At 42.9% G+C, this 15447-nt stretch overlaps 1 protein-coding gene across 1 annotated transcript; it reads left to right on the top strand.

Annotated features, from left to right (window-relative positions):
• Nucleotides 1–11378: 11378 nt before the first annotated feature.
• On the top strand, nt 11379–14645 carry LOC139165499 (proto-oncogene Mas-like). Its single transcript, XM_070748675.1, has 2 exons — nt 11379–11386; nt 13367–14645. The coding sequence occupies exons 1-2, from the start codon at nt 11379–11381 to the stop codon at nt 14343–14345; spliced, it is 987 nt and encodes a 328-aa protein (XP_070604776.1). The 3' UTR covers nt 14346–14645.
• The last annotated feature ends 802 nt before the right edge of the window (nt 14646–15447 follow it).

Raw genomic sequence — 15447 nt, 5'->3', positions numbered from 1 at the left:
TGCAGAAGTTTCATTACCAAAATGGACTCCGCATTTCAACCCCAAACTGCAAATATTCTCCTTTATAGATATTGTTGTTTCTTTCATGCACTCAATGTGCTCTTATGTTTGACATCCCCAGGGAAGAAATAAAAAACAGAAAATCTGATTTCCCCTTTTCTTGCTACTTTTCGTTCTGGGATGGTACCCATTAAGGGTAATTTAAACAGAAAATTTAAACAAGAAATGTAATTTCCCTATAAGGGTAATTTAAAGAGGAACGCTAATTGACAATTAAGAGTAATTTAAACAGAAATACAAAATGACTTTTGGATACTAATAATGATAGCGGAGTTCTGCCAAACACTAATGATACAGAGTTTAGTGGCTTTATAAGGAAAGCCTTGAAGAATCAATCTCTCACTCTTCTTGAGCCAACGCCATCTGTAGTATTTACGCTTTGCTGGAGACCTGGGAGAAGAGAAGACTTCTTTTGATGCCAGATCAGCGATTCGAATGAAGACATCCTGAAACAGGACAACTCAGTGGAATTTGATATCAAAAGGTAGGCACTCTATGCATACATCCCATACCTGGAATTTATCTCTTGTGAGTGATTGATTATGTGCGATCAAGTCATTGTCAGTTTTTGGTGAGCACACAGATGTTCAACCAATCAACTGGAATAGAGCTGGAAGGGACGTTAGATGTTTTCCATGCTCAACCCCCGCTCAAACATGAGATCCTATACAATTGGAGACAAGTGGCTGTCCAATGGCTTCTTTAAAAACTCCAGTGATGAAGCTACCATTATTTTTGTAGGCAAGCCATTCCAGTGGTAAATTGTTCTTGCTGTTAGGAAGTTTCTCTTGAATTCCAGGTTGCCTTTCTCCTCAGTTAGTTTCCATCTGCTGTTTGTCTTGCCTTCTGATCCTTTGGAAAATAAATTGACCTGCTGTTCTTTTTGGCAACCTCTCAAAGCAGGGAATATTGCTATCATGTCACTCCAATCCTTCTTTGTTCTAGATTAGCTATATCCAGATCCCGCAAAATTGGATGGAGGGAAATTATTATTATTATTATTATTATTATTATTATTATTGTTGTTGTTGTTGTTGTTATTATTATTATTATTATTATTATTATTATTATTATTATTATTATTTATTAGATTTGTATGCTGCCCCTCTCCGTAGACTCGGGGCGGCTCACAACAATAACAAAGACAATGTAAGAACAAATCTAATAATTAAAAAAAACCCTAAAAACCCCATTATTAAAAGCAAACATACACACAAAGATACCATGTATAAACGGTATAGGCCTGGGGGAGATATCTCAGTTCCCCCATGCCTGATTATAGACATGGGTCTGCTGGCCAAAACCAGCCAGGAGGGACACGGATCCAGTAAGCAGGTGGCAGAACTCACAGCTCCAATGGTCTTGTCCACTTCATCAGGTGTCACCAGATCAAACTCTTCTCAGACAGGTGGACAAGTACGAGCCCCAGTCGCCTCAACTGACTCATTGTCAGTCAACTCTGTTATCCAACTGGAGTCGAGGTCCGCCCGGATACGAGCTATTTTATCAGCGAAAAACGTGTTAAAATCCTCAGCACTACTCTGCAAGGGCTCCCCAACTCCCCCCTGGTTAAGAAGGGAGCGGGTCACACTAAACAGAGCGGATGGGCGGGATTCCGCTGATGCAATCAAGGCGGCATGATACGCGCATCTTGACGCCTTGAGCGCCACTTTGTAAGTCTTAATATGAGCTCTTACAAGTGTTCGATTGGATAAGACTTACTCTTCCTCCATCGCTTCTCTAGACGTCTCTTCTGGTGTTTCAACTCCCAGAGCTCCTCGTTGAATCTTGGAGCTCTACGGGGTCTAGTGCCGTGGAGAGGTCACAACGGCACAATCCGGTCAAGAGCCTCTGCTGCAGCCTTTTTCCAGGCCTCAGCAAGAGACTCCACCAAACTGTGGACGAGTGCATCTGGAATAACCCCAAGCGCCCTCTGAAAGCCCTCTGGGTCCATCAGGTGTCTGGGGCGGAACTGTCTAATCGGTTCTGCCTCCCTGCAGGGAAGGATTGGAGCCAGGAAGTCAAGCCGTAATAGAAAATGGTCTGACCATGAAAAAAGGCAACACTTCTAAGCCCCTTAGTCTCAGATCATTACTCAATTGCTCAGAGAGGAATACCATGTCGGGTGCGTGCCCCCCCTCATGAGTCGGACCCTGTACTACTTGAGTCAGGTCCATGGCTGTCATGGTGGCCATGAACTCCTGCGCTAACCCAGAGGTTTCGCCGAGTGACGGCAGGTTAATATCCCCCAAGACTATAAGTCTGGGGAACTCCACCACCAGCCCTGCTACCTCCTCGAGCACCACGGGCAGGGTTGTTGACAGGCAGCTGGGAGGCTTGGCTCGTGTCTTTCCACCTCCTTCTCTCCTTGGTGTCTAGGAGCGGCGTCTAGCAGCGGTGCCATTTTCCGCGCCCCACCTGATCCCCTGCTGATCCTCCCGGCTGGTCTCTCAGCGCTGCTGTCCCGGCACCCACAGAAACGGCAGCATTTACCCTCTGGACCCCCAAAAGGAGGGCTCAGCAACAAAGAGGACAAAAACAATAACTGGCCTAGAATGGGTCATCGTCTGGTGTTTTCCTCCATAACTCTCAGAAGAGCGGCAGCTCCACCAGAGTATTGAACTCCAAATGGATCTAAAAATTACATTGAAGTTATCATTAAGGTGTTGCATTAAGAGGCACAAGAAAGGGGGAAAATTGCCTTCATAGAGGAGCTGACATACCACCATGGAGAATACAGGAAACCACAGATGAATCAGCCTAACATCATCACTTGGGAAGATACTGGAAATGATAATAATAAAAAAAAACAATCTGGTTGCTCTTTTCTGCACTTTTTCCAAAGTCTCAACATATTTTTTGTAATGTGGTGACGAAAACTGAATGCAGGATTCTAGGTGTGACCTTACTAAGGTTTTATAAAGTGGTACTAATACTTTACATGATTTTGATTCTATGCCTCTGTTTATATAACCAAGGATTGTTTTAGCTTTTTTGGCTGCCGTCACCCATTGCTGTCTTATATTTAAGTGATCATCCATTAGCACTCCAAGATCCTTCTCACACTTACTGTTTTTGAGCCACTTTTCACCTAACATGTATTTGTACCTTTGGTTTTTCCTGTCTAAGTGTAAAGCCTTGCTTTTCTCCACATAAATGTCACTTTGTTGGATAGGGTCCATTCTTCATGTCTCTCAAGATCCTTTTGGATTATGAGCTTTCTTTCTGGGGTGTTGGCTATTCCTGCCAGTTTACGGTCAGTTGCAAATTTGATGAGTTCCCCTTCAATTCCCTCATCTACGTCATTTATTTATTTTATTTATTATTTTATTACTTAGATTTGTATGCCGCCCCTCTCCGAAGAAGATGTTGAAGAGTACTGGCCCTAAGCTGGAACCCTGTAGTTGTCAACCTGATCCTACGTAACTTCTGCTCCGGCAATCTCACACTACTCACCAGAGCTTATAAAACATTTGCCCGACCCATCCTCTAATACAGCTCATCTGTCTGGAACCCATGCCGCATTTCGGACATCAATACCCTCGAAAATGTCCAAATGTTGAGTATGGTTCAGCCAGTTATAAATCCATCTGGTGATGATGCTATGTATTCCACATTTTTCTAGCTTACCAAGTAGTAGGTTGTAGTCTATTGTGTCAAATGCCTTACTGAAATCTAGGTGTACTATACCCACACCATTTCACTGGTCTATTAATATAGCCACTTTGTCATTAAGACCATAAAGAATCAAATGATTGTTGTCGTTTGGAGGACAAAAGATGAGATTAAACAAATATGCTGAATATTTATTTATTTATTTATTTATTCATTCATTCATTCATTCATTCATTTATTTATTTATTGGATTTGTATGCCGCCCACTCCGTAGACTCGGGGCGACTAACAACAGTAATAAAAAACATCATGTAAATCCAATACTAAAAACAACTAAAAAACCCTTATTGTAAAACTACACATCCATACAAACAAACATACCATGCATAAATTGTAAAGGCCTAGGGGAAAGAATATCTCAGTTCTCCCATCGCTGACGGCAGAGGTGGGTTTTAAGAAGCTTAAGAAAGGCAAGGAGGGTGGGGGCAATTCTAATCTCCGGGTGGAGCTGATTCCAGAGGGTTGGGGCTGCCACAGGGAAGGCTCTTCCCCTGGGCCCTGCCAAGCAACATTGTTTTGTTGATGGGACCCGGAAGAGGCCAACTCTGTGGGACCTAACCCGTCGCTGGGATTCGTGCAGCAGAAGGCGGTCTCGTATATATGTTTGCTAAACTATTGCTTCTTCTGATGCTGTTGTCTGGCTTTGGGTTGAAAATTATTTGGATGGGGGTAAATGTTGCAGAGTATTGAACTCCAAATGGATCTAAAAGTTATATTGAGTCTTGAGCTGCCCTGAGTCTTCGGAGAGGGGCGGCATGCAAATCTAATAAATTATTATTATTATCATACAGGTGTTGCATTAAAAGGTATGAGAAAGGCAGGAAATCACCTTCATAGATGAGCTGACATACCACCATGGAGAATACAGGAAACCACAGAAGAATCAGCCTAACATCAATACTTGGGAAGATACTGGAAACAATAATTTTAAAAAAACCAGATCTACAAATATTTATTTTTTTATATAATTTTAATTGATTTTTATAATAACGCAGATCTACAAATATCTAGAAACAAATAAACTTAAAACTAGAACCCAGCATGGGTCTGTTAAAAACAGATTATGGCAAACCAATCTTATTTCATTGTGCCAGGCCTCTTGACAGAATAACAGTAATAGGGAATGGGAGGAGTGAGTGTGTGTGTGTGTGTCTGAGAGAGAGAGAGAGAGAGAGAGAGAGAGAGAGAGAGAGAGAGAGACGTTAGAACTACAGCACATTCCTTGTGCAGAGCTATAGATCCACTGTACAAGGGAAGCTAGCATTCCTTTCCCCAGATTGGTATGGAAGTGAAATTCTGTGCTGATAATATCACGGCAGAATCCAGACATGGCTCTGATAATAAATTGAACTTTCTGTGTTTACACAGCAGTGGAATTGAATTTATTTTCCCAGATGCTAGCTGGTTCGCTGACAAATTGTACTTCCCTTTAAATTACAAAGCTCCAGGACGTGAACTCTTCTAAGCAAGCAAACAACACATTTTGCACAATGGAACCGCCATTTGATTACTCAGAATATGAGGACCGCCTGAAAACAATGCAACAAAGTATGTAAACTTTCTTTCCTTTGTGGGTACTACAGATAACAAAAACCTGAAGGGTTGAAAATGTTTTCTGAGCTTATTCCAAAATTGAAAGTCTCTCACAGAATCAAGAGTTCCTGTTGTCCCCTCTCTCCTGAGGCCATTTTTAAAATGTTCAGAGGGTGCTTTCACAAAATGGCTTTTGATGGAATTTATTCATTTATTTATTGGGTTCATATGCCACCCCTCTCCGAGACGAGGGGCGACTTACAACATATTGAGAAACACAATATATAGTCCAGATATCAAAAATCCAATTAATTTAGCTAATTAAATTTATACACCCTAATAGCGGAGAGGGGCGGCATACAAATCCAATAAACAAACAAACAAACAAATAAATAAAATCACTCATTCTCATTCAACAGCAGACATACTTGCCCTCATCAGCCAGCGGCCTAGAATCTAATGGCCTCCAGCCTGGCAATACAGATGAGTCCTTAGACTCTTACGGAAGGCAAGGAGGGTGGGGGCTGTACAAATCTCTGAGGAGAACTGATTCCAGAGAGCTGGGGTCCCCACAGAAAAGGCTCTTCTCCTAGGCCCCACCAAGTGACATTGTCTAGTTGACAGGACCTGGAGAAGGCCAATTCTGTGGGACCTAATCGGTCGCTGGGACTCATGCGACAGAAGGCGGTCTCGCAAATAATCTGGTCCGATGCCACGTAGGGCTTTGTAGGTCATAACCAACACTTTGAATTGTGTCCAGAAACCAATTGGCAGCCAATGCAGTCCACGGAGTGCTGGAGAAACATGGGCATAACTTGGGAGGCCCATAACCACTCACGCGGCTGCATTTTGCACACTTTGAAGTTTCTGAACACTCTTCAAAGGTAGCCCCTTGTAGAGAGCATTGCAGAAGTTGAACTTTATTCATATGCTAAATCTAATGGAGAATTTAAGAATATCAACACACTGACACCTGTTGCTTCCTGAAGGTCACATCCTCCCAGAATTGTCCATTGGAAGGACACAAGAGATCAAATCAATGCTTGTGTTCTTCCTTAATTAGAAAAAAAAAAATAGGCCAAAAGCGTTTATGAAAAGGAAGGAAAAATGCGGGGCGGGGGGGGGGGTGGCTGTGGGAAAGAGGAGGAAAGCCCAGGAAAGAGGTGCAGGAAAGCAGTGTGTTTAAAAGGCGCGCTGCTTTCACGGAAAGCAAACCCGGCTTTCCTGGCTGGCACAGGGCTTTCCTGCCGCTCCCCCCCCGAAAACACAACAGAGGTCCAGGATGACAGGCGAAATGGGGTGGAACAATGTGAGGGTCAAGCTGGTGGCGGAAGACCTCCATTGTGTTTTCAGCTGGGGCAGGAGGACCTTCCTGGCTTTCCCGGGCAGTTGGTTTGAGCCTTGTGCCGGTCAGCAAAGCCGGAAACATGGAAAGAAAGGAAAGAGAGGGAGGGAAAGAGGAGAGGAAAGAAGGAGGGAGGGAGGGAAGGGAGAGAAAAGTGAATGAGTGGGAGAGAGAAAGGGAGGAAGAGAGGAAGGAAGGAAGAGATAAATATAAAGGGAGAGAGGGAAGGGAAAAGGGGAAGGAAGGAAAAGAGAGAGAGAAAGAGAAAAAAGTGGAAGGAAGAGAGAAGGAAAGAAAGGGAGAGAGAGAGAAAGAGAGAGAAAGAAGATAGGAAGGAAGAGAGAGTGAGAGAGAGCAAGGAAGAAAGAGTGAGAGAGGAGAGAGGAAGGAAGAGTGAGAGAGAGTGAGGGAGAGGAAGAAAGCAAGAGAGAGAGAGGAGTGGAAGGGAAGAGAGAGGGAAAGAGAAATGATAGGAAAAAAAGGGGGGGAAGAGAAATGAGAAAATGATTGAGGCAGAGAATGACAGGAAAGAGAGAGAAACAGAGAGAGAAGTGACTCTTGATTTAAAGCATATGGTAAAAGCACTTAAATAATAACAGAGAAAAAAAAAACCCAGCCCTCACCTGTTTTTACTAATAGTTATGTTTTTGGATTTGCTGGTTGTTTTAGTTTTAATAGTAATAGAGTTTTGTTTTGTTTTATTATTAATTTCTTTTAATAAAAAAGTAGGGATTTAATTAATTTATTTGTTTGTTTGTTTGTACTTCTATGCCGCCCAGTCCCAAGGGGACTGCCGCTCAGACACTATACTTTTCCGCCCACCCCGAAAAAAAATTAGAGGGAACATTGCTTAAAGGTGGTCAACTTGACATCACTCACGTCAAAGGTTAGGGTTAGGGTGCCTGGCATTTTCTTGCATCAAAGAGATACAATTTCCCTATCTATTTTCTATTACTGAACATCCAAAATATATTATTTAATTCTATGTATATATGCCATATATGTACATACCCATTACATAAAGGCACACAAAAATATACATTATCTACTATATAAACTGAGAGAGAGAGAGAGAGAGAGAGAGAGAGAGATATCTTCTAAAATTATACACATTCAATCTCATTTATTGCGATAGGAAAAACATACACACAACTCAGAAGGGAAAAAAAGGAAAAAAATTCTACTGGTTCTGCATACCTGACCTCCTTACCTAGAAGAGCCCATCCCTGGGATAGGGGGTTATTATTTTACTGATATTTTGAGAAGAAATGCACATCTGGGTTCAGTTCCAAGACTGAGAAAGACATCGGAAACATGGAGGCTGATTGGAAAGATGGTTTATTGATGGACAGAATCACATAGTTTGAGATCCTGGGCAAAGAAGGGGCATGATGCTGGGAGTACCTGGGTTTTATGCCCCTCTGTTGGGCTTTGAATTTCAGCTTGTGTTCTGATTGGTTGTCAGAGTCCCATGTGGCCATGTAGGGATAACTTTGTAGGTTTTCTTTTAAGTCCCAGGCTTGGTTGACTCTTACTGGGTGATGATGTAATGAAAAGGCTTTGGGCAATTCCTACTATGGCTTTGCCTGAAGGAGGTAGATCTTTGTTAACGTAGAATAGACTGTTTCAAGGCCTTAATGTCTCATTGACAAAAGGATGCTGAGTTTCTGCCTCCCTTTTAGATGAAACATTCTGCCCTTTTAATATTTCCTAAAACATTTCATTTTTCTAGGAGACTGGTAGGTGCTAACTTCCTACAATATAGTGGCAAACGCCCGTTCAGAAAGAAACAAATCTATGTGGAAGAAGTTTTTAAAGCACATTAGCATTTTTTGCCACCTGCTGTTATTGATTAAAATAAGGATTTACTATAATTGCTTCTTTAGGTGGTGGGTCAAGCCAAAGTACTGACTTCATTTATCTTTGGGAAAGATACGATGAGTAAGTATATTATGAAACAAAATATTGTCTTTGCAGGAATGGAGTTAGCCTTCCAGTTGTTTCATAATGTTCCAAAAAGAAAATTACTTTGGTGCTCCTGCCCATTTTGAACAGGATCTCTTTCTTTTGAACGGAATTTTCTGTTATGGAGGTTGCTCAATTCTCCATGTAATTTCTTCACACAATTAGGAGAACATTTCAGCTTTATTAGTCTGAGTTGGAATCCATGGGACTTTCTTGATCATAGGACAACTGTCACATTTTTTACATACTTACGGTTCCATCTTCTGCCTCCCGTATCCCAGCGGCTGGTTAGGTCCCACAGATTTGGCCTTATCCAGGTCCAGTCAGCTAAGCAATGCCGGCTGGTGGGCCTAGGGGAGCGGTGGTGAACCTTTTCCCCCTTGGGTACACTTTTGTGCCTGCACAAGTGCCCGCACCCATAATTCAATGCCTGGGGAAAGCGAAAAGTGACTCCCCTGCCCCGCTGGAGGCCCTCTGGAGGCCAGAAAGAGCTGATTTCCCAACATCTGGTGGGCCCAGGCCTGTTTTTCACTATCCACAGGCTCCAGAGGCTTCCTTGGAGCCTGGGTAGGGCAAAAAACCCCTCCCCAACCACCAAGAAGCCTTTGGAAGCTGAAAAAGTCCTCACAGATCCTCCAGGTGAGCCAAAAATCAGCTAGCCAGTCCACACATGCATGCTAGAGCTAAGCTAGGGCAATAGCTCGTGTGCCAGCAGATATAGCTCTGCATACCGCCTGTAGCACCAGTGCCATAGGTTTGCCATCACTGGCCTAGGGGAAGAGCCTTCTCTGTGGCTGCCCCAGCCCTCTGGAACCAATTCCCTCCAGAGATCCACACCCGCCCCACCTTCCTGGCTTAACATAATAATAATAATTATTATTATTATTATTAATAATAATAATAATAACAACAACAACAAACAACAACAATAACAAACAACAGCAATAACAACAACAACAACAACAATAATAATAATAATAATAATAATAATAATTTATTATATTTGTATGCCACCCCTCTGAGGACTCACAACAGCAATAATAATACAATACAATACCATATAAATCCAATATAAAAAACTAAATTAAACTAAATTATATATGTATCCATGTGTTCTATGTGGATGTACCTGTGAATGGATGTGTTTATCCATGTGTCTATGCGGATGGTTGGGTGTATGTATGCAGTATTGGGCTGCCCCCAGTACACCTGGGATCGCCCAATCCGTTAGCAGAAATGGCAAACATGCACATCTGCGTATCTCTGCCGTGCCCCCACGTGCCCCTGTGCAAGAATTTGCTTCAGCGCATGCGCAGAAGCAAACAAATTGGTGAACATTGACAATTTTTGACAATTCTTTGGTTTGGCACATTTGTAGAAGCAAAGAAACCAACAAAAATCGTCAAAACCTTGCATGTGCGAATGTCCTCGCGTGAGATTTCGGCAATTTTCGCCGGTTTCTTTGCTTCCATGCATGCGCGAAAGCAAATTCTCATGTGGAGGTGTGCGCCCTCAGCTGTATGCGCACCCTCACTGCCTCCAGGACTGATCTGATATGGAAAGTAAGTGCGGCCCTTCATTGTATGTATGTGTGTGTATGTATAGAGGCAGAGTGGCGCAGCAGGTAGAGTGCTGTACTGCAGGCCACTGAAGCTGATTGCAGATCTGTAGGTCAGCAGTTCAAATCTCATCATCGGCTCAAGGTTGACTCAGCCTTCCATCCTTCCGAGGTGGGTAAAATGAGGGCCCGGATTGTGGGGGCAATAGCCTAGCTCTGTTTAAAAAAGTGTTATTGCTAACATGTTGTAAGCCACCCTGAGTCTAAGGAGAAGGGCGGCATAAAAATCAACTCAACTCAACTCAACTCAACTCAAATCAAATCAAATCAAATCAAATCAAATCAGAAAGAAAGAAAACAGAAAGAAAGAAAGAAAGAATAGAATGGAGTAGAATAGAATAGAATAGAATAGAATAGAATAGAATAGAATTCTTTATTGGCCAAGTGTGATTGGACACACAAGGAATTTGTCTTGGTGCATATGCTCTCAGCATACATAAAAGAAAAAGATACATTTGTCAAGAATCAAATGGTGCAACACTTAATGATTGTCATAGAAGTCAAATAAGCAATGAAGAAACAATTAATATTAATAAAAATCTTAGGATACAAGCAACAAGTTACAGTCATACAGTCCTAAGTGGGAGGAAAAAGGGTGATAGGAATGATGAGAAAAACTAGTAGAATAGAAGTGAAGATTTAGTAAAAAGTCTGACAGAGTTGAGGGAATTATTTGTTTAGTAGAGTGATTGTGTTCGGGAATAAAATGTTCTTGTGTCTAGTTGTCTTGGTGTGCAGTGTAAGTAAGTAAGTGAGTGAGTGAGTGAGTGAGTGAGTGAGTGAGTGAGTGAGTGAGTGAGTGAGTGAGTGAATGAATGAATGTGTGTACGTATGTATGTATGTATGCAGGGGTGGGCTACTGCCCAGACAGAGGGGAACGCAGTGGGATAGTGAAAATGGAGCTCCACCCCAGAGCACCCAATTTGCACTAAAAGATATTAAAAGAAAATGTCGGGCATCCTGCATAAGACACACCCACGGTGAGGTAGTAAACATTTTGGTAGCCCTTCACTAAATAACGTACATACCTACGTACTATGGGAAATAAAATCGGGTCTGGTTCCAAGCCAGGAGAAAGACGCTGGAAATAAAATGGAGGCTGGCTGATTGGAAAGAAGGACATTTTTTATTTGGTTTCCAGAAACTTCCTTGGCCACAGCAATGTTTCCAATGTTTCACAAAATGGCTGAGTGAGTGGATGGGTCTTTATAGGAGTCTGATTGAGAGACTTCAAGAGATTGGGCAATATGCTGGACTTTGTGTATTTTCCGATTTCAATGGTTGTGGGTTGTATGTTTGATTGATTGATTGAATGATTTTTTTGATTGATTGATTGATTGATTTCTTTTTTTAATTTTTTTATTTCATTTTTTGACATAGTTAAATAAAACAAATAACAAATAAACAAAACAAAAAACTACAAAACAGGGAAACAATACAATAAATATCACATGTAATAATACAAAAAACCAAAACATATAAATACAACATTTGTGAAACAAGTTTCCCCACTTCTTTTTTGAGTGTTTGATTGATTGATTTCTATGCTGTCTTCCTCTGCAGACTCAGGTTAATCCTATTATATCCTAAAGATCCTGTCCTGTCCTTAGAATTTGGGTGGGGAGATATAAATTAAGCCCATCAGTTCCAGAGCTGTGGCTGAGGTGTTTTGTTTATGCATAGATTGACCCACCCTTTCTGCATGGACACAAAATCTACATGCCAAAAGACTAACTTCTTTTTATAGGCAGGAAGATTGGGGCTGCTTCTTCATTTAAGAAGATGTCTCTACATTTCTCCTTTTATGGAAATGTAATACTGTGGTACCCAGTGAACGGCTACCAAAATTTTTACTACCACACTGTGGGCGTGGCTTATGCAGGACGCCCTGCATTTTCTTTCAACATCATTCAATGCAAATTGGGTGCTCTGGGGTGGAGCTCGATTTTTGCTACCCCACTGCATCCCCCCCCCCTGTCCAGGCAGTAACCCACCCCTGGCGGTACCTCTACCTAAGAATGCCTCTAGTTATGAACTTTTCTAGATAAGATCCGGTTGTTCAAGATTTTTTTGCCTCTCCTCAAGAAAAAAATTCCACTTACAAACCTGAGCCTCCAAAACTGGAACTGGAACAGGCAGGGAGAAGCCTCCGTGGGACCTCTCTAGGAATTTTATTTATTTTTATTTATTTATTTTTGTCCAATACACAATGAGGGTTTTAGTGGGTATATATCTATATACACATAGTAAAATACATGATGAAGGTTATAGAGGAGATACTCATAGTAAAATATATCTAAGAAATAATAGAAAAGAAGATATAGGAATAGAAGAAAGGTATAGGAGATATAGGAGAGCAATAGGACAGGGGACGGAAGGCTCTCTAGTGCACTTCTACTTGACCCTTACTGACCTCTTAGGAATCTGGATAGGTCAACCGTAGATAATCTAAGGGTAAAGTGTTGGGGGTTGGGGATGACACTATGGAGTCCGGTAATGAGTTCCACGCTTCGACAACTCGGTTACTGAAGTCATATTTTTTACAGTCATGTTTGGAGCGGTTCCTGGGAGGAAACAGGGCTGGGAAAGGCTGGGAAAAGCCTCCTTGGGGCCTCTCTAGGAATCTCCTGGGAGGAAACAGGGCTGGGAAATGCGGGGAGAAGCCTCCATGGGGCCTCTATAGGAATCTCCTGGGAGGAAACAGGGTCGGAAAAGGAGGGGAGGAGCCTCCATGGGGCCTCTCCAGGAATCTCCTGGGAGGAAACAGGACCAGAAAAGGCAGGAAGAAGCCTCCATGCGGCCTCTCTAGGAATATCCTGGGAGAAAACAGGGCCAGAAAAGGCAGGAAGAAGCCTCCATGCGGCCTCTCTAGGAATCTCCTGGGAGAAAACAGGGCCACCACCCTCCCTGCGGTTTCCCCAATCGCACACATTATTTACTTTTAAATTGGTTCCTATGGGAAAAATTGCTTCTCCTTACAAACTTTTCAACTCAAGAACCTGGTCACGGAACGAGTTAAGTTCATAAGTAGAGGTACCACTGTATTTTGCCTCTTTTTAATATTAGGAATAAAGAATATTTTAATCTGGGAAGGAGGGTGGGCCTTTCTAAAATATGTATGTATTTCACAAACAAGGACTGACTCTCTTTCTGTCTCTTTCTGTTTTTAGTTTACACAGCAATATAATTTCTCTAAGTCGTGAGATTGGTTCTGGACCAGTCGACTTTCCCTCCAATGTTACTGTAATACCAGAATTGATTCCTTACGATCATCTGTTCGATAATGTACCACGAAATCTTCTCAATGGCTTCATTGCCCTTATTTGCCTTTTGGGCCTGGTGGGAAATGGAACCACCATTTACCTCCTGGCCTTTTCCATTAAGAGGAATCCTTTCACCACTTTCATCCTGAACCTCTCCATCGCTGATTTTGGGGTCATCACATCACTTGTTGTTTCAGCCCTATTTGTGTCAGTGTTTACTCTGAACCACAGAGCATATGTCATCAATGCCTTTTTCTTCTTATTTTTTGAGTTCTTTTCCTTCACGTATTCTGCCAGCCAGTTTCTGCTGACAGCCATCAGCCTGGACAGGTGCGTAGCTGTCCTCTTCCCACTCTGGCATCGTTGTCATCGGCCTCCATATTTGTCCACACTTGTTTGTAGCCTCATCTGGATCTTCTCTTTCCTGCTCTCTGCGCTGCACTTCATTCTCCACCAGACCAGGGCCTTTCAAAGTTCACCTGTGCTTTACCAGCTTATTGTGAATGGTTTACTTTGTACGCCTCTCATGGTTGTGTCTACTGTGATTCTCTGGATTCATATGAGGTCTATGTCTCAACGTGACCAAAGGAAACTGCTCACCACCATCTTGCTGGCCCTCCTCTTCTTCCTCTTGCTTTCTCTCCCACTGAATGTCTTTTATGCCATCAAACATTTTTATTCTCCTAATCTCCTCCTCATGACCATTGGGATAGGATGTGCCACTCTCAACAGCAGCATCAACCCACTCCTTTATTTCTTAGTGGGGAGGAAGAAGGGTGGAAAAGGTCAGACCAGAGCATCTTACAAGTTTGCTCTGCAAAGAGTTTTCAAGAATGAGAAAACCAGCCCAGAAGACGAGGAAACCACGAATGAAAGTCAGTTGTGAACAGTCATAAATATTGCATAATAAATGTATTATCCAACACATTTATTTGGCACATCACGTGTGTTTTTCTTAGCTTTCCTTTGCATATTAGCCTTTATCCTGGTCTATGACCAAAATAAATGTTTAATTGGATTTGGGTTATGGACTTGGACGCCTGTTTGTAGAAGGGAAGACTTCTTTTTCAAGGAGCTAAACCTGAAATGAGCCTTGAGTCATTGGTGTGGAGAAAGAGGTTCAAAGGGGATACTCTCTAAAACCTGAATAGTCTTTATCTGATACATATGCAGTGTGTGCTTTACTCTGGCAAGATTCCTGTCTGCATGCAAACAGCAATAAAGAAGTTGTTTCAAACAAATGGTTGTATTGGTCTTGATTTCCTTCACTTGACCACTTGATAGTTATACCCAGCAACTGCATCGTCGATTATTTTCTTTTGGGAACTCTATGGCCAGAGGTAAAAGTTTACCAGCTTGGAAACAGCTCTTGGCACTGAAGTCAGCTGGGTGGTAGAGCATATGGAACTGCCAACATCAGTGTCAGCAGGGCCGCTGATAGGGCGGTACTACTGGGAGTGGTGTACCGGGCCCAGCCATGAGGGCCCCCGGTTTTGCCCGCCATCGCACTTGCGCAGTACTGGCCCTCTCTTGCTGGCTGCCTGCCTCACCAACGAAAAAGGTGGGCCCTCTGGCCCTCGCGAGGCAGGACTCGAAGCCCCGACAGAGCCTTTGGCAGCGCGGTCCTCCAGTCCCCAGAATAAAGCGTGCGGCGAAGGTAGGAGCCCCTTCGGGGTGGCGGTTGCGCTTGTGTTAAATTTTGTTTCTTTCCTAAGCAGCCTTCTGTGTAAAAAATTACATTTGGGAATGAGTCGTTCCCAAATGGATTTTTTTACACAGAAGGCTGCTTAGGAAAGAAACAAAATTTAACACAAGCGCAACATGCGTGTGCCAGCATCCCCCAAAAGCCCCCACACCGCACCCTTTTCCAAGGGCGCGCACGAAGCCGTGGCCGCCCCCCCCACACCTCTAGCCCCCTCGCGCCCCCCGTGGCTACTCGCCGCTGCCCTTGCCTGCCTGCCCGCTCCGCCTCTCTTCCCTGCAGGCAT

This window comes from Erythrolamprus reginae, chromosome 3, assembly GCF_031021105.1.
Source record: "Erythrolamprus reginae isolate rEryReg1 chromosome 3, rEryReg1.hap1, whole genome shotgun sequence".
NCBI lineage: Eukaryota > Metazoa > Chordata > Lepidosauria > Squamata > Dipsadidae > Erythrolamprus > Erythrolamprus reginae.
The sequence above is the reverse complement of the archived record's forward strand: the minus strand, read 5'-3'. Positions and strand labels throughout refer to the sequence as shown.